The following is a 20,460-nucleotide window of genomic DNA, read 5'->3' as shown; positions in this document are numbered from 1 at the left end:
CATGCCTATACCAGATATTTAACTAATAGGTCTTTTGATACCAAAACTAAAGCAAGATTTTTCATATACAGTTAATCGCTTACACCAATTTTATTAGTTAAAATGCTGCTTTTATATCAAGTAATTTGGTAAATCGATTAATTGTGTTTTAAGGACGCATTCGAATAAACTATCGATTTTTGAAACATTGTCAATTTTTTATATTATAATTTTACGTTTATTTTTAGAAAACCACAATTTCAAAAATAAAAGCTTGACGGAAAACATTGATTTTAAACATTTTCGTTACTTTTTGAATTCTAAACAAGAGAACGTGAGACGTTACTATCTGTGAAGCTATCAATTATCTTGTTTAGCTCTTTCCACGTAGCCACCTGACCTCTGTCTTAAAAAAAAACGTGTACGTGAAATAAAGACCAATGAATCAATCAAAGGGTTGGCTTACATACATGTAAAACAAAAAAATAGAATAACACAATTATACTGCATTGTTTATTCGGACATTATAATTAGGAATTTGAAGCCATCACGAAGTCCATCCAGCTTTTGTACACACCAATTCGAGTGTAAACGCTAGGACGACTTCCTGGACATCCACTCGCGCCCCAGGATGTAACGCCAGCCAGTTGACCAGAACAAACCATTGGTCCTCCACTGTCTCCCTAATGATAAATATAGATGATATATATATATAATGGACGTGTTAAGGAGTATATATATATATATATATATATTTATGTTAGATTTCTGACGAATAAAAATACATTATATAAAAAATAATATAACATCTACACATACTGAACACACATGTCGTATGACTCTTGTTTCTCTCTTGATATCTTAAATATTTTCTCACGAAGCGTTTTTTTTTTATTAAACACGTTGAATATTGATAAATGTCGAGGCCTATAACTTTCGTGCGAACAATTTCTCAGTAAAGAAACAATTTAATCCACATAATAAATATGAAACGCTGTAATATATACATATATAAAACTTGATACAGAAACTTAATCAGTACCTATGTAAGAATATGAATCACTTACATTGCAAGCGCCGTAACCAGTTCCTTGGAATATACAAATATGGCCGTCAAGTATGTTGTTGCCAGTCCAATAGTTTTTGCACTCACTGTTTCTTAGCACTTGCATGCTTAATGCTTTTAAATTAGTGGGTAAACCGCCTGGAAAATAAAAACTGACAATTTCATAAATAACGCGTACCAGAGAAACATTATTATATACTTTTTTTTTAATCATGCAATTGTCAATAAACAAACTTACTTCCTCTGGTAAAAGTTGACCATGGAAATTTAGAAATTTTATGTTTTGTCCCATTTGGTTTTGAACTCTCTAAAATTGTATCCATGTTTAGCGTCTCGAACTTTTGGGCTTCATATGGTACCGAATGAATGGATTCCCAGAACAAATGTTGTACACTACGAAATAAGTGTCCCATATTTTGATAATTATATGAAATGATTAATGGCGCTGGTGGTGGAACGACACTTTCCAAGGGTTAAATCCACTCAATAGACAGAACTTTGGATATTACATAATTTGTATAACACGTTTAAATTTCATCCCAATATTTATAAAAAGAGAATATACGTCAACTCTGTTTTAGTAAGATGTGTTTCTATTTGTTTCCGTCTGATGAGTTAAGCCTTTTTCAACTGATTTTTATGGTTTGTTCTTATGTTGTACGGTTACACCACTGTCACATGTTAGCGGCGGGCTAGCACCCCGCTAGCATGTTTAACCGCGCCACATTCTGTTTTCGTTCATTTTTTGTACATATATAAGGCCGTTAGTTTTTCATTTGAATTTTTTTATGTCTGTCATTTCGGGCATTTTATAGCTGACTATGCGGCATAGACTTTGTTCATTGTTGAAGGCTGTACGGTGACCTATAATTGTTAATATCTGTGTTTTTTGGTCTCTTGTGGAGAGTTGTCTCATTGGCAATCATACCACATATTCTTTCTGATATATACCTATATTTTAGTTTACGATGGATGAGAGGGGGGAATTAAAAACTATAAAACTTTGTCATTCTTTGACAAAATAAAGATTATATAACGCTAATTCTAAAATTTAAAGTATGATTAACGGATCTCTTGTTTAGACAAGGTGTGACATTGTAAGATTTTGTAATGATTATACACTGAAAACCGCTTTTGTGTGACTTGAAAGGAAACTTAACGATAGAATTTTGAAATCGGGTATATAAAGATAGCTGTTATGATATGCTTTGAGAAAATGAAAAGAAAAATTGTGGCATACCTCCGGGACGTGTTTTATTGCGGCAAACACAATCCACGAATTACTTGTTTATTCCTTTATATTATTAAATTGTCTGAGTTATCTTCCTTAACAAGGCAAATAATCGTTCTGAAAAAAACCACCAGAAAAACGGTCTTGAATTAATAATATGAAAAACATTATGATGAAAAGTCATACAGATGAGTTGCACAGCTGTCTCAAAATTGGCAGTATTCAATAAATTTTATGATATATATTCAAAGAATATTCACTAGGATCATGTGAACCTTTTCTAAGGAACCATAGACTTATATGGTCCACAAGTATTGCAAGAATTTGTTTGAGGTATGAACTTTCATTTTTCTGCCATGTTTTGTTTTAGTTTTATGAACTTACATGTTCCACAAGTTCTACTAGTTCTGCCAGACTTTGTTTTAGTAATGTACTTACATGTTCCACAAGTTCTGGAACACTTTGTTTCAGTAATGTACTGACATGTTCCACAAGTTTTGCCAGACTGTGTTGTAGTTATTTACTTACATGTTCCACAAGTTCTACTAGTTCTGCCAGACTTTGTTTTAGTAATGTACTTACATGTTCCACAAGTTCTGGCACACTTTGTTTCAGTAATGTACTGACATGTTCCACAAGTTTGCCAGACTGTGTTGTAGTTATTTACTTACATGTTCCACATGTTTTGCCATTCTTTGTTTCAGTAATGTACTTACATGTTCCACAAGTTTTGCCAGACTGTGTTGTAGTTATTTACTTACATGTTCCACAAGTTCTACGAGACTTTGTTTTAGTTATTTACTTACATGTTTCACAAGTTCTGCCATACTTTGTTTCAGTAATGTACTTACATGTTCCACAAGTTTTGCCAGACTGTGTTGTAGTTATTTACTTACACGTTTCACAAATTCTACCAGACTTTGTTTTAGTTATGTACTTACATGTTCCACAAGTTCTGCCCCATCCAGTGATTTCACATGTCTGGCCAGCAAACTCGTCAGGACTTCCTGTTGCCAAAGTAATGGCTGAAATACTTCCGGTTAATGACAAACTGGATGACATTTTCATCAATGCAATGTCATTTGGGAATGTTCCAGCTCCTGAGTTGTAATTTTCGTGCTAAAAAAAGAGAATATAAAAGGGTATTTCATTTCGCTTTTTTCACAATACCAAAATGCAATGTAATAATGCTTGTTAAGGTAGATGGGGTGTCTAAATTATAATCCATAGAATGTTTTAATAATTTGTCAAAATGTAGTTTATATCCTGCTTGTTTGAAAACATTAATAAAAAGAATGGGTCACCGGATTTATTTTCACACTACAGATTGTGCAAAATTGTCAGATTTTGTATAGATTATGCATGGAAAACCCAATTTTCTGCCATAAAACGAAAACTACACCATAGAATTTTGAGATAAAATATGAGAAGATAGCTCCAATACTATGCTTTCAGATAAGAAAAAGAAAAAAGGCGGTCACCGAACTCGTTTTCTTGCTACATAATAAAATGGGAAATTTCCTAACACATTCTATTGAAAAATTAGCACTATCTGAATTATCTGCCCTTGCATTTGAGTTGCCTCCCCTTATTTGGCAAAGTTGGCAAAAGTTGAATCAAAACAAAAGTATTCTTTTTTTTATAAAAAAACTACCATAAATATGGTCAAACATGACATTTTCTATGTTACAATGAAAATTCTTACACATGAATTACCTTCTTATCTCAATATTTGCACATTTTATAAAAGATCTAGACCTTGTTTTCTGGTATTTCAAAATCCAAGATGGAGGAAGACACCCTATCTACCTTAAACACAAAATTGTGTGTTTTTCAGTAAGTTGTTTTGCAGTCTACTTTCCAAATGTTTGTACTAAAATCTGTTTTACAAATCAAATATCTTGTGAATATATTACAAAGGACTTTTTTGTAAACTCAAGAGCCAGTAGGGTTACCTTCTTAGACATTGATATGTCTGTATGACATTACTTTTATCTGACTTATAACAATAATATTACAGAATGACTTATATTTTATTGTATATGACTTGGGATGTCATAGCTTATATCTTATGCCCGATGATTATATTCGGACTTAATTCCAAACAATCCATCATGACATATCGGTTCTTCTACATATTTATGTTTATGCTTCTGTGATGCCGAACACGTAATAAATAAGGAAATCAAGTTATTAGTGATTTTTGTCAATTTTGGATAATTTATTTACCAGAAACCCCGTTTACCCAGATTCACTGTAGTGTCGTATATATATACTGTTTATATTGAACAAAATAAGCTGTCTTACTTCTTCATTTTTGGTACTGAAAAATTAAAGTTTACTTATATTTGAATACTATTATGTATGTGATCAAAATTATAAACATTATTGTCGACTCTGAAAATATAATGTAATGGTAAATTATATTTAACGTTAGACAAATCTGTCAAGTCTCTAAAATATAAAAAGTTTGTATCTTACCTCCTATAAATTTCTAGGAATATCATTGGTTAAAAGCAACCGCGTGGAGACCGTGTATATTTAAAATAGGATTAGTAGGTGTGGTTTTGTATAATGTCATAAAATCACTGTGTAACTAATGATACACAACTGTGTTTAGGGTGATATGTAGTTTTGTCAATACTAGACAAACACATATATTACCCTGTATGTACAGGAATAAATGATCAGAATATTACCGATACGATGAGCTCTATACTTCTCGTAGTCCCACCACTAGCATGAGCTGAAGATCCTGCTCGTATCCTGTAGTCTTGTCTGAATACAGAGAAAAAAGAAAATATGTGTTTTATTATCCATCAGCAATAAGGGAGAGACAAATGTGGTTTCATATGACTGGTGGTCTTTTACACGTTCAAACTATATGAAACACACTACAAATTCCTATGTTTATCTTTATTTACATGGACACACGTGGGCTATGTCATGTACTACGACCCTATAATGTAAAATTGATTAATATTTCAATGAATTGTTGTAACTTGTGTATGTTCACTAACGTTACTTACACGATGAAACTGCAAATGTTTGTCAAAAACATGAAAAAGTAAAGTATACAACATGTTTACTTTCAGTTTTGATCGAAGAAAACAAAATTTCCTTTCTGCCATGTTTTGTTTTAGTTTTATGAACTTACATGTTCCACAAGTTCTACTAGTTCTGCCAGACTTTGTTTTAGTAATGTACTTACATGTTCCACAAGTTCTGGAACACTTTGTTTCAGTAATGTACTGACATGTTCCACAAGTTTTGCCAGACTGTGTTGTAGTTATTTACTTACATGTTCCACAAGTTCTACTAGTTCTGCCAGACTTTGTTTTAGTAATGTACTTACATGTTCCACAAGTTCTGGCACACTTTGTTTCAGTAATGTACTGACATGTTCCACAAGTTTGCCAGACTGTGTTGTAGTTATTTACTTACATGTTCCACATGTTTTGCCATTCTTTGTTTCAGTAATGTACTTACATGTTCCACAAGTTTTGCCAGACTGTGTTGTAGTTATTTACTTACATGTTCCACAAGTTCTACGAGACTTTGTTTTAGTTATTTACTTACATGTTTCACAAGTTCTGCCATACTTTGTTTCAGTAATGTACTTACATGTTCCACAAGTTTTGCCAGACTGTGTTGTAGTTATTTACTTACACGTTTCACAAATTCTACCAGACTTTGTTTTAGTTATGTACTTACATGTTCCACAAGTTCTGCCCCATCCAGTGATTTCACATGTCTGGCCAGCAAACTCGTCAGGACTTCCTGTTGCCAAAGTAATGGCTGAAATACTTCCGGTTAATGACAAACTGGATGACATTTTCATCAATGCAATGTCATTTGGGAATGTTCCAGCTCCTGAGTTGTAATTTTCGTGCTAAAAAAAGAGAATATAAAAGGGTATTTCATTTCGCTTTTTTCACAATACCAAAATGCAATGTAATAATGCTTGTTAAGGTAGATGGGGTGTCTAAATTATAATCCATAGAATGTTTTAATAATTTGTCAAAATGTAGTTTATATCCTGCTTGTTTGAAAACATTAATAAAAAGAATGGGTCACCGGATTTATTTTCACACTACAGATTGTGCAAAATTGTCAGATTTTGTATAGATTATGCATGGAAAACCCAATTTTCTGCCATAAAACGAAAACTACACCATAGAATTTTGAGATAAAATATGAGAAGATAGCTCCAATACTATGCTTTCAGATAAGAAAAAGAAAAAAGGCGGTCACCGAACTCGTTTTCTTGCTACATAATAAAATGGGAAATTTCCTAACACATTCTATTGAAAAATTAGCACTATCTGAATTATCTGCCCTTGCATTTGAGTTGCCTCCCCTTATTTGGCAAAGTTGGCAAAAGTTGAATCAAAACAAAAGTATTCTTTTTTTTATAAAAAAACTACCATAAATATGGTCAAACATGACATTTTCTATGTTACAATGAAAATTCTTACACATGAATTACCTTCTTATCTCAATATTTGCACATTTTATAAAAGATCTAGACCTTGTTTTCTGGTATTTCAAAATCCAAGATGGAGGAAGACACCCTATCTACCTTAAACACAAAATTGTGTGTTTTTCAGTAAGTTGTTTTGCAGTCTACTTTCCAAATGTTTGTACTAAAATCTGTTTTACAAATCAAATATCTTGTGAATATATTACAAAGGACTTTTTTGTAAACTCAAGAGCCAGTAGGGTTACCTTCTTAGACATTGATATGTCTGTATGACATTACTTTTATCTGACTTATAACAATAATATTACAGAATGACTTATATTTTATTGTATATGACTTGGGATGTCATAGCTTATATCTTATGCCCGATGATTATATTCGGACTTAATTCCAAACAATCCATCATGACATATCGGTTCTTCTACATATTTATGTTTATGCTTCTGTGATGCCGAACACGTAATAAATAAGGAAATCAAGTTATTAGTGATTTTTGTCAATTTTGGATAATTTATTTACCAGAAACCCCGTTTACCCAGATTCACTGTAGTGTCGTATATATATACTGTTTATATTGAACAAAATAAGCTGTCTTACTTCTTCATTTTTGGTACTGAAAAATTAAAGTTTACTTATATTTGAATACTATTATGTATGTGATCAAAATTATAAACATTATTGTCGACTCTGAAAATATAATGTAATGGTAAATTATATTTAACGTTAGACAAATCTGTCAAGTCTCTAAAATATAAAAAGTTTGTATCTTACCTCCTATAAATTTCTAGGAATATCATTGGTTAAAAGCAACCGCGTGGAGACCGTGTATATTTAAAATAGGATTAGTAGGTGTGGTTTTGTATAATGTCATAAAATCACTGTGTAACTAATGATACACAACTGTGTTTAGGGTGATATGTAGTTTTGTCAATACTAGACAAACACATATATTACCCTGTATGTACAGGAATAAATGATCAGAATATTACCGATACGATGAGCTCTATACTTCTCGTAGTCCCACCACTAGCATGAGCTGAAGATCCTGCTCGTATCCTGTAGTCTTGTCTGAATACAGAGAAAAAAGAAAATATGTGTTTTATTATCCATCAGCAATAAGGGAGAGACAAATGTGGTTTCATATGACTGGTGGTCTTTTACACGTTCAAACTATATGAAACACACTACAAATTCCTATGTTTATCTTTATTTACATGGACACACGTGGGCTATGTCATGTACTACGACCCTATAATGTAAAATTGATTAATATTTCAATGAATTGTTGTAACTTGTGTATGTTCACTAACGTTACTTACACGATGAAACTGCAAATGTTTGTCAAAAACATGAAAAAGTAAAGTATACAACATGTTTACTTTCAGTTTTGATCGAAGAAAACAAAATTTCCTTTCTGCCATGTTTTGTTTTAGTTTTATGAACTTACATGTTCCACAAGTTCTACTAGTTCTGCCAGACTTTGTTTTAGTAATGTACTTACATGTTCCACAAGTTCTGGAACACTTTGTTTCAGTAATGTACTGACATGTTCCACAAGTTTTGCCAGACTGTGTTGTAGTTATTTACTTACATGTTCCACAAGTTCTACTAGTTCTGCCAGACTTTGTTTTAGTAATGTACTTACATGTTCCACAAGTTCTGGCACACTTTGTTTCAGTAATGTACTGACATGTTCCACAAGTTTGCCAGACTGTGTTGTAGTTATTTACTTACATGTTCCACATGTTTTGCCATTCTTTGTTTCAGTAATGTACTTACATGTTCCACAAGTTTTGCCAGACTGTGTTGTAGTTATTTACTTACATGTTCCACAAGTTCTACGAGACTTTGTTTTAGTTATTTACTTACATGTTTCACAAGTTCTGCCATACTTTGTTTCAGTAATGTACTTACATGTTCCACAAGTTTTGCCAGACTGTGTTGTAGTTATTTACTTACACGTTTCACAAATTCTACCAGACTTTGTTTTAGTTATGTACTTACATGTTCCACAAGTTCTGCCCCATCCAGTGATTTCACATGTCTGGCCAGCAAACTCGTCAGGACTTCCTGTTGCCAAAGTAATGGCTGAAATACTTCCGGTTAATGACAAACTGGATGACATTTTCATCAATGCAATGTCATTTGGGAATGTTCCAGCCCCTGAGTTGTAATTTTCGTGCTAAAAAAAGAGAATATAAAAGGGTATTTCATTTCGCTTTTTTCACAATACCAAAATGCAATGTAATAATGCTTGTTAAGGTAGATGGGGTGTCTAAATTATAATCCATAGAATGTTTTAATAATTTGTCAAAATGTAGTTTATATCCTGCTTGTTTGAAAACATTAATAAAAAGAATGGGTCACCGGATTTATTTTCACACTACAGATTGTGCAAAATTGTCAGATTTTGTATAGATTATGCATGGAAAACCCAATTTTCTGCCATAAAACGAAAACTACACCATAGAATTTTGAGATAAAATATGAGAAGATAGCTCCAATACTATGCTTTCAGATAAGAAAAAGAAAAAAGGCGGTCACCGAACTCGTTTTCTTGCTACATAATAAAATGGGAAATTTCCTAACACATTCTATTGAAAAATTAGCACTATCTGAATTATCTGCCCTTGCATTTGAGTTGCCTCCCCTTATTTGGCAAAGTTGGCAAAAGTTGAATCAAAACAAAAGTATTCTTTTTTTTATAAAAAAACTACCATAAATATGGTCAAACATGACATTTTCTATGTTACAATGAAAATTCTTACACATGAATTACCTTCTTATCTCAATATTTGCACATTTTATAAAAGATCTAGACCTTGTTTTCTGGTATTTCAAAATCCAAGATGGAGGAAGACACCCTATCTACCTTAAACACAAAATTGTGTGTTTTTCAGTAAGTTGTTTTGCAGTCTACTTTCCAAATGTTTGTACTAAAATCTGTTTTACAAATCAAATATCTTGTGAATATATTACAAAGGACTTTTTTGTAAACTCAAGAGCCAGTAGGGTTACCTTCTTAGACATTGATATGTCTGTATGACATTACTTTTATCTGACTTATAACAATAATATTACAGAATGACTTATATTTTATTGTATATGACTTGGGATGTCATAGCTTATATCTTATGCCCGATGATTATATTCGGACTTAATTCCAAACAATCCATCATGACATATCGGTTCTTCTACATATTTATGTTTATGCTTCTGTGATGCCGAACACGTAATAAATAAGGAAATCAAGTTATTAGTGATTTTTGTCAATTTTGGATAATTTATTTACCAGAAACCCCGTTTACCCAGATTCACTGTAGTGTCGTATATATATACTGTTTATATTGAACAAAATAAGCTGTCTTACTTCTTCATTTTTGGTACTGAAAAATTAAAGTTTACTTATATTTGAATACTATTATGTATGTGATCAAAATTATAAACATTATTGTCGACTCTGAAAATATAATGTAATGGTAAATTATATTTAACGTTAGACAAATCTGTCAAGTCTCTAAAATATAAAAAGTTTGTATCTTACCTCCTATAAATTTCTAGGAATATCATTGGTTAAAAGCAACCGCGTGGAGACCGTGTATATTTAAAATAGGATTAGTAGGTGTGGTTTTGTATAATGTCATAAAATCACTGTGTAACTAATGATACACAACTGTGTTTAGGGTGATATGTAGTTTTGTCAATACTAGACAAACACATATATTACCCTGTATGTACAGGAATAAATGATCAGAATATTACCGATACGATGAGCTCTATACTTCTCGTAGTCCCACCACTAGCATGAGCTGAAGATCCTGCTCGTATCCTGTAGTCTTGTCTGAATACAGAGAAAAAAGAAAATATGTGTTTTATTATCCATCAGCAATAAGGGAGAGACAAATGTGGTTTCATATGACTGGTGGTCTTTTACACGTTCAAACTATATGAAACACACTACAAATTCCTATGTTTATCTTTATTTACATGGACACACGTGGGCTATGTCATGTACTACGACCCTATAATGTAAAATTGATTAATATTTCAATGAATTGTTGTAACTTGTGTATGTTCACTAACGTTACTTACACGATGAAACTGCAAATGTTTGTCAAAAACATGAAAAAGTAAAGTATACAACATGTTTACTTTCAGTTTTGATCGAAGAAAACAAAATTTCCATGATTATTTTTAGTAACCCATGTGGGTGTCGGCCTAGTTCACAAGTTGGAAAAATGAATAAAGTGGTTTACTTAATTATAGTTGAAATAACGGTTACGGGTGTATGCTCACCCCAGTCAACTGTGACGGTGTCATATCCAAGAAAAGAATATTACGATTGTAAATTTGTTGAGACTTTCTATTCATATATTTGTGTATAAATATTTTTTTTATATATATATTATATAGCACGTAAAATGAATGAACTAAAGAAAGCATTATTTCACTATATAACTATGTATTATGTCTATATCTATTGTTAGTTTAAATGTCAATGGTATGGTAGACAATAAAAAACGAAAAACGAAATGCCGTTTTTTATTGGTGTAAAAAGAAAAACATTGATGTAATATGCTTACAAGAAACACATAGCTCTAGCGATGTCGAAACGAAATGGAAAAATGAATGGAAGAGGGAGAGTTTTTGGAATCATGGATCAAGTAATTCAAAAGGGGTAGCTATTTTTTTTTCTGAAAAATTAAAATTTGAAATTACTGAAACCGGACGGGATAGTATTGGTAGAACAATTTCGGTGCATGTTAAAACCCCAGGTAATAAATGGATTTTTATTTACAATATTTATGCTCCTAATCTGGCGGGTGACAGAAAATCATTTTTTGAAAAAGACATACTTATTGATAACAATAATAGAAATATCGTTCTTGGAGATTTTAATTGTGCTCTTATTAAAAATTTAGATCGAAAACCAGTGCCTTTACGAGACGACATAGGATCACATTAATTAAAAACTTTTGTTGAACATAATGAGTTAATAGACGTGTGGAGAAAGCGATACCCTAAAGAAAAACAATATACTTTTTGCCGGGGTAATTCAAGGTCACGAATTGATTATATATTTATAAGTAGTGAACTTCAATATAAATCACAACAGGTAAAATTAGTTTATTTTCCGTTCAGTGACCATGACGGTGTGTTCATGAAATTAAAAACGAATGAACCAGAACGCGGTCCCGGAACGTGGAAAATGAACTCATCAGTTATTCAATCGGATTTATTTAGAAATACGTTCGAAAGCTTTTGGGGGAACTGGAAATTAAAAAAAAATCATTTCGAAAATAATCTAGAATGGTGGGAGGAAACTAAGATAAAGATAAAAAGTATAACTATAGAAGTTGCAAAGCAATTAAACATAACAGAAAAACAAATAAGGGAGTGGGAAAAAAGGTCAGATAATATTACGGGAACCCATCCTATCAATAATGAAAACGAATTAAATAATTTGAAAGTAAAAATTAAAGATTATTATGCACAAAAAGCCGAGGCAGTCAGAATTAGGTCTAAGGTTAACTGGTACGAGAAAGGCGAAAAATCAACAGGGTACTTCTTTAAACTCGAAAAAAGAGGGGTGCTGAAAAATTATGGACTAGAATAAAAGGTTCAGACGGAAGGTATAAGGACGATATAGAATCTATTTTAGAAGAACAAGTGTCTTTTTACAAACAATTATTTACATCCGAGGGTTGGGATAGGGATGCTGCAGAAAATCTATTACAAAATATAGATCATAAACTAAGTGAGGAAAATAAAAAAATTTGTGAAATGGAAATATCTTTAGATGAAATAAGTAAGGCCGTTAAAATTTTGAAACTTGATAAATCTCCTGGGGAAGACGGAATTGTGAATGAATTTTACAAAACGTATTGGTATTTGATAAGTGACGACTTCGGGGCGGTTATTAAGGAAATTTTTGACAACAATTTGCTCTCTGAATCTCAATACAGAGGTATGATAACGCTTATGTTTAATAAAAATAAAATTGAGAATGGAATTATATATATATTATATAGCACGTAAAATGAATGAACTAAAGAAAGCATTATTTCACTATATAACTATGTATTATGTCTATATCTATTGTTAGTTTAAATGTCAATGGTATGGTAGACAATAAAAGTCTGGGGAGAGAGAAAACATAAAAAATTGGCGTCCTATAACGCTCTTGAACACGGACTATAAAATTATTTCCAAAGTACTCGCGGAAAGGTTAAAAAATGTATTACCGCAAATAATTGATTTCGATCAAAAAGGGTTTGTCAAAGGGCGCAACATTTTTCAAGGCAACAGATTATTACAAGATGTTATAGATTTTTGTGAATTAGAAGATGAGGAGGGTGCGATATTATTTTTAGATTAACAAAAAGCATTTGATAGGGCGGAATGGGAATGGATCGATTTTTGCTTATTCAAATTTGGGTTTGGGGAAAAATTCAGGAGTTGGGTAAAAATGCTTTTCATTAACGCTAAGACGTGCATTCATACGAATGGGTTTACTTCTAGATTCGTAGGCATAGCCCGTTCAATTCGTCAAGGATGCCAATAGCCCCGATGTTATATATCCTGCAAGCAGAACCACTTGCAGCATCAATTAGAAACAATCCTAATATAAAAGGAATAAAACTTCCTACTAGAACTGGGGACTTTATTGAAACAAAGCTAAATATGTTTGCTGACGATACTCAACTCTTTAATAAAAGCGAGGAGTCTATCGAAGAAACATTTAAAACTTTAAAACTGTACGAAAATGCTTCGGGGGCTAAAATGAATATGGATAAGACATATGGCATGTATTTAGGCAAGGGGCGAAATAAAAAACCAAAATTTAACAAAATTAAAAGGTCTAAGCGTCCTGTGAAAACATTAGGGGTACTACATGGATACGGGGTGGACTTAGATCAAATTTGGTTAGAAAAAATAAATAAAATAAAAAGCTGTATGGAAGTTTGGAAATCAAGAGATCTCACATTTATTAAATCCTTTGTACTGTCCGTCATTGGATACGAAATTGAAATGAGAGGTATCCCGGATATATACGAAAAACAAATAAATAATAGTATATGGTCCTTTATATGGGATGGGAAAACAAACCAAGTCGCTAGAACAGTGTGCTGTTTACCGAAAGAAAAAGGGGGGATAGGAATGATAAACTTAAGGGACTTTATTAAATCAAAACAAGTGAAAAGTATGTACAGTATTGTCAACTCAAAAACACAAAAATGGAATGCAATAGGAAAATACTGGTTAACGTCACTAGACGAAAAATATGATACAGACTTTTTTATATGTTCTTGTTCGGACACTTCATGTTTTAAGCAAATACAAATGTCCAAATATTATAAAGAACTTTTAATTTCCTGGACTGACTTACAGAAAATCCAAAAATCGGTCACGAAAGAGGACCTTTTAGAAGAAAATATTTTCGGCAATTGAAAATTGAAGTTCAAGGGACATGCATTATATTATGCAAATTTTGCCTCCAGTGGAATAAAAAAAATTAAAGATATATGGGACTTAAACAATAAATCCTTTAAAACATCCCTTGATATTTTTAACAGTCTTAAAGATAAAAGGAATTGGATTGCACAATATAGCCGCATTAAATCTTCGTTAACACCTCAACAAATTGACGTTTTAAAAACAGACTCTAGTATACATAGTCATTCTGATGGACCTATAAAAATAATAAATTCTTGTCAATTTATAAAAAATGGAGTTGTCGTTGATGCCAAAAAATTATGCCTTAAAGATATTAGATACTTTTATGAGAATAAAACAGCTCCAAATAGTCAGTTGAAGTGGAATTTACATTTTGGGAATGAACTACCATGGGATTACATTTGGGAAACTTTGAATAAGAATTTAGCTAACAGGAAAATTAAACAATTTCAATGGAAGTTACTACATAATATAATTTACACTGAAGAAAAGTTACAAAAAATGAATCGCTCAAACGGGAAGTGTCACTTTTGCAATGAAAAAGAATCACTATTTCATCTTTTCATTTATTGTAAACTGGTGGAAGACGTTTGGCGGGAAATTTTTGAGAAAATAAGGGAATTTTGTTCAAAATTAAATATCCAAAAATTACAAAAATCGGAAACAAGTATAATTTTTGGGGTCATTAATGCAGATGCATCTTATACCCAAATTTTAGATACGGTGCTTTTAATCACGAAATGGGTTATCTGGAAAACTAGAAATATCGCAAAATATCAAAAGAAAGGGATAAGTAAATTGGTGATTTTAAATATGATAAAACATGAAATGCAATTTCTGCTCAAATATTTTAAACCGAATACGAAAATCGAAGCCTTTTCTACTATGTGTGACATTTTTTGTATATAAATATATATTTTGCATGGTCAGGTCAGTTCAATGACCTCTTTGATACTGATTGAATAATAATATGTAAACTGCTCGCAACTCCCTAAATGTAATTTCTGTTGTGTTTATATTTATGTATATCATCTAATTGTAATAAGACATGTTGTATCAACAGGTTCATATTATAAACAAATATTTACTCACCATATCTTTGATATTAATCCTTATTGGGAATCAAAATCATTAATCCATTTTTTTTATGAATGAACTACACATCCCTTTAACAAATCGCACGTGGTAAATGATCACTCGACCATAAATTTAATGTAATCGAAATTAACATAACAAAAGACTTGATGTACGATAAAATTGAAACTGCTTAATAAATACAGGTAGCCTTTGTGAGAAATAAATGAAGATAAAAAACAAACTTTTTTTCAAATAATTATATATGGTGATATGTATAGATATATAGATCGATATTGATTGCAGGTACATGTACATTTGTACAAGGATAGATAATATTTATAAAGGTTGATGTTAATAATTTATAGTGGGAGTTTTTTTCTCATTTGCTTTTCCCCGACAAATGAGACTGTAAAAATTGGGGCCCCCTTAGTTGCTTCCCTGGGCAACTGAGGGTTGATGTAACAGGTGATTGTTAATAAAATATGTTTAATATTAAAAAAAAAAAAAAAAAAAAACACACACTACAAAGGGACCTACAACTAATAGTCTTATAACGAAGGGTTTTACTAAATACAAGTGATTACTTCAGAAGGTTTGACACTATAAAATAAAAATCATGGAGACCGAAAAACCCAAATATAATCCGTTTGGAAACGGTTTTAAAAGAATGTCAAGAAAGATTTAGTGTAAACCGATACTCAGAAAATGAAAGCGCTAAATCAGATATAAAGATGTTATTTTTTTTCTGAAAAAAATGCAATTGACTATCCACCCGCCTTGCAGTCATTCAATGTTAAGTTCTTCATTACTTTAATGATATATTAGTAGATATTGATGTGGGCATTAAGGTTCAGAATTGTCGTGTTATCACAATATATCTATACACTTACGGTCTAGAACTGTCGACACAATGTGCAGCCGTTACAATCCAGTCAGCATTCACAATGGCACCTCCACAAATATGGCTATTACTTCTTTGTAGGGACACTTGATGAGGGTGCTGGGAAATTGTTGTATCTTCACCACCGACGATTTTCCCTTTACCGTCATCGACCTAGAATAATAATTATAACTATTTATGCATTAGTTGTAGGAACATTCGGAGGGTTGTCAAGATGTGAATACACAAACTATGTATGCCTTTCTGTCCGGATATAATAAAGTGCGGAATTATGTGCCAAATTCCTTCACATTTCTAAGGTCATTTTTTTATGATAATAATAATAAATTATCAAAATTTATGATGATAATAATAAAATATGAAAATTTATCATAACAATAAGATATCAAAATTTGTAATAATAATGATAAAATATCAAAATTTGTAATAATAATGAAAAAATATCAAAATTTATAATCATAATAATAACATTTCAAAAATTATATAATAAGAATATCTATTTATACATTAGTTGTCGGAACAATCGGAGGGTTGTCAACATGTAAATACACATACTATTCCTTTCTGTCAAGACATAATAAAGTTCGGCTTTATGTGCCAAATTCTTTCTCATTCTTAAGGTCATTTTAATCTATCTTTTCTATGTTTGCTCATTATAATTATTTCGTTATGTTTTAGCACCCCATTATTCTCTATTCTTGATTTTGGGCCTATTTTTTATTTGTTTTTGTCCTTTTTAAAACCAATTTGTAAACCCCATCCAACAGTTGCAAAGAGAAATACCAATTATTTCTGGGGTTTTTTCACATCAGGATCAATTTTCCAAAAGACTTTCAATTTTTACAATCTGTAGTTATAAAAAGCGATGTCCTCCGATGCAACATTTGAGACCAAATGCCACAGACATTAACTACTACTGGTATATATAGGTCACATTACGACTTTGAACAATTTACAAAGCCCATACCGCATAGTCAGCTATAAATGGCACCGAAATGACTGTTTATAATTTAATACTATATGAATAGTTAAGAATGTGACACCTTTTTTAGACTTCGACCCTTGGATTGAACCAAATACAGGGAAAATTGTCTCTATCTCTTTATAAAAAAAAATAAGAGATGTTGCAAGATTGTCAACGAAACAACTGTCCTCAAAATTATACCCAGTTATTTACAAACAAGAAAGCTTACCGGCCATTTGTCTCCCCTTTCTACACTTTCTATGAGTTCTTTCGCTGGTTGCCATATGTCAACAGCAGAGGCTGTAATAATAAATAAAAAGTAAGAAATGCGATAAATTATCTTGTCTTAGGGAGGGATAAATCCTACTTTGTAAAGGATCACTCTGATTCGAACAAGAAATTCTCTGAAACTGATATTATCAAGATGCTTGATTTCTTGATTGACAACATATTTGTTACGTTCGAAGGACGTGTTTTTCAACAGACTGTCGGCATTCCAATGGGAACAAACTGTGCCCCTCTACTTGCCGACTTGTTTCTTTATCATTATGAGGCTGACTTCATGCAGGAACTTCTTAGGAAGAAAGATAAGAAGTTAGCACTATCCTTTAACTCTACGTTTCGCTATATAGATGATGTTCTTTCACTAAATAATTCAAAATTTGGTGACTATGTGGAACGCATCTATCCAATCGAGCTAGAGATAAAGGATACTACAGATACAGTTAAGTCGGCCTCATATCTTGACTTACATCTAGAAATTGACAATGAGGGTCGGTTGAAAACAAAACTTTACGACAAAAGAGATGATTTCAGCTTTCCAATTGTGAACTTTCCATTTCTAAGTAGCAACATTCCAGCAGCACCTGCATACGGGGTATATATCTCCCAATTGATACGATATTCCCGTGCTTGCATTTCCTATCATGATTTTATTGATAGAGGGTTGCTGCTCACAAGGAAGCTATTAAACCAAGAGTTCCAAATGGTTAAGTTGAAATCATCCCTTCGTAAATTTTACGGACGCCATCACGAGTTGGTTGACCGTTATGGAATAACCGTATCACAAATGATATCGGATATGTTCCTTACGTCGTAACTACAATCCCCTTCCCTTTCCTGAATGTGACCTACCGAATTAGACTATTTACAGGATTTGTTATCACATAAGCAACACGACGGGTGCCGCATGTGGAGCAGGATCTGCTTACCCTTCCGGAGCACCTGAGATCACCCCTAGTTTTTGGTGGGGTTCGTGTTGTTTATTCTTTAGTTTTTTATGTTGTGTCATGTGTACTATTGTTTTCTGTTTGTCTTTTTCATTGTTAGCCATGGCGTTGTCAGTTTGTTTTAGATTTATGAGTTTGACTGTCCCTTTGGTATCTTTCGTCCCTCTTTTATGTACATCAAATCAAAAAGACACAACGCGCAATGACAATTTACAGTGTGTTAGTCATTTTTGTAAAATTAATAATATTTATAATTTATTTTATTAGAATAATACTTGATTCCAAAAGTAGTTTGTAGAGGTAACAGGATAACTTTAAACAACGTTAGACAAATTAATTATATATGCACCATATCACATACAAATACACCAACAAGTGGCCTTGTTCTCATTTTAGCCCACATTATATGATTATTATACGTCATAAGGCAAAATCACGCATCCTTAATGTAATCTGTCTATTTTATAAATGTATAAATTCCATCAAACATTTTCATATCAATGAATGAAATGACCTAATTTTAGAGCTTTTTGAATATATTCGGGTAACATAAACAAACGTATATATATGAAGCACCAAAACAAATGTAATAAAATTGAGAATGGAAATGGGGAATGTGCCAAACAGACAACAACCCGACCATAGAAAAAAACAACAGCAGAAGGTCACCAACAGGTCTTCAATCTAGCGAAAAATTCCAGCACCGGAGGCGTCCTTCAGCTGGCCCCTAAACAAATATATACTAGTTCAGTGATAATGAACGCCATACTAATTTCCAAATTGTACACAAGAAACTAAAATTAAAATTATACAAGACTAACAAAGGCCAGAGGCTCCTGACCTGGGACAGGCGCAAAAATGCGGCGGGGTTAAACATGTTTGTGAGATCTCAACCCTCCCCCTATACCTCTAGCCAATGTAAAAAAGTAAACGCATAACAATACGCACATTAAAATTCAGTTCAAGAGAAGTTCGAGTCTGATGTCAGAAGATGTAACCAAAGAAAATAAACAAAATGACAATAATACATAAATAACAACAGACTACTAGCAGTTAACTGACATGCCAGCTCCAGACTTCAATTAAACTGACTGAAAGATTATGATTTCATCATATGAATAGATTTCATCAATAGACTAGAATGAATGAATAAAGAAACAATAGATTAAACAAGTTCTATCAAAAACATACCAGCTACAATCAGTGTAAATACAAGTACTAAGACTCCCATCTTTCTTTTTCCTAGATGTCCGATTAGTGACAAACTTTAAAATATTAAGCTTTTTATGCATGGTGTAAAATGAAACTTGCACGTTGTGCATGACACTTGTGTATTTCTTAGTCACCTATAAACACTTAAAATTGAAATTTATAGACTCTGGACAAAAGCTGGAGATACTTTAAATTACTGCTTAACACAGTTTATAGTTTGAATTTAGTGATTTATTGTCGGCTATCAGTTTGACGAATAATAGCAAGAACTGATAATACGTGGGGTGGATGACAATTTTCGTCATGTTATAACATGTACTAAATATTGCTTAAAATAGTTTTAACTTGTACAAAACTTATAAAATAAATTTGAGTAAAACAGAATATACATTTGAAATTTATTGAATAATAAAGAACAATAATTAAAAGCAAAGAACGTTTTTCTTTAGAGAACTGTGATCACAAAGTTTCAGAAATGTTTTTTTATCGCTTCATGGCTTATGTTGGCATGTGCTTTCATGTCATTTTATGTTTTATGCAGTCCACCATATCTTACAGCAGTGTGATTATAAAAAAGAAGATATGGTATGATTGTCAATGAGACAACTCTTCAGAAGAGACCAAATGACACAGAAAGTAACAACTACAGGTCACAGTACGGCCTTCAACAATGGGCAATGCCCGTGCCGTATAGTCCTGACGCTGTTTGATAGTTTCATGCATTTTCACAATGACCCATTAAACCGATAACTGGTTCGTCTATACTTTTTAAGAACAATGCCTTTACAATTTTGATAATACTCCTCCCCCTCTTTTTTGTCAAGCATGCAAGAAATTATAGCAATGTCACCTATGCATAC

At 32.2% G+C, this 20,460-nt stretch overlaps 1 protein-coding gene across 1 annotated transcript; it reads right to left on the bottom strand.

Moving 5' to 3' along the window:
- Positions 1-478: 478 nt before the first annotated feature.
- LOC139492762 (trypsin beta-like) lies at positions 479-19,641 on the bottom strand. The gene is made up of 9 exons (XM_071280913.1): positions 19,580-19,641; positions 17,389-17,459; positions 16,185-16,348; positions 7,749-7,827; positions 5,987-6,168; positions 4,976-5,054; positions 3,218-3,395; positions 1,047-1,183; positions 479-662 (listed from the first exon to the last, which is right to left on the bottom strand). The coding sequence occupies exons 1-9, from the start codon at positions 19,617-19,619 to the stop codon at positions 510-512; spliced, it is 1,083 nt and encodes a 360-aa protein (XP_071137014.1). The 5' UTR covers positions 19,620-19,641; the 3' UTR covers positions 479-509.
- Positions 19,642-20,460: the final 819 nt, after the last annotated feature.

This window comes from Mytilus edulis, chromosome 10, assembly GCF_963676685.1.
Source record: "Mytilus edulis chromosome 10, xbMytEdul2.2, whole genome shotgun sequence".
NCBI classification, from domain to species: domain Eukaryota; kingdom Metazoa; phylum Mollusca; class Bivalvia; order Mytilida; family Mytilidae; genus Mytilus; species Mytilus edulis.
Note: the sequence above shows the minus strand (reverse complement) of the source record. Positions and strands in the feature narration are given on the sequence as shown.

Excerpts from the sequence above, each read along its gene's own strand:
- LOC139492762 (XM_071280913.1), bottom strand. The coding sequence starts at position 19,619 with ATGGGAGTCTTAGTACTTGTATTTACACTGATTGTAGCTG. Across the intron at positions 16,349-17,388 it reads AAAGGGGAGACAAATGGCCG|GTCGATGACGGTAAAGGGAA; the intron begins GTAAGCTTTCTT and ends TTATTATTCTAG. Across the intron at positions 5,055-5,986 it reads AGAACTTGTGGAACATGTAA|ACAAGACTACAGGATACGAG; the intron begins GTACATAACTAA and ends CTCTGTATTCAG.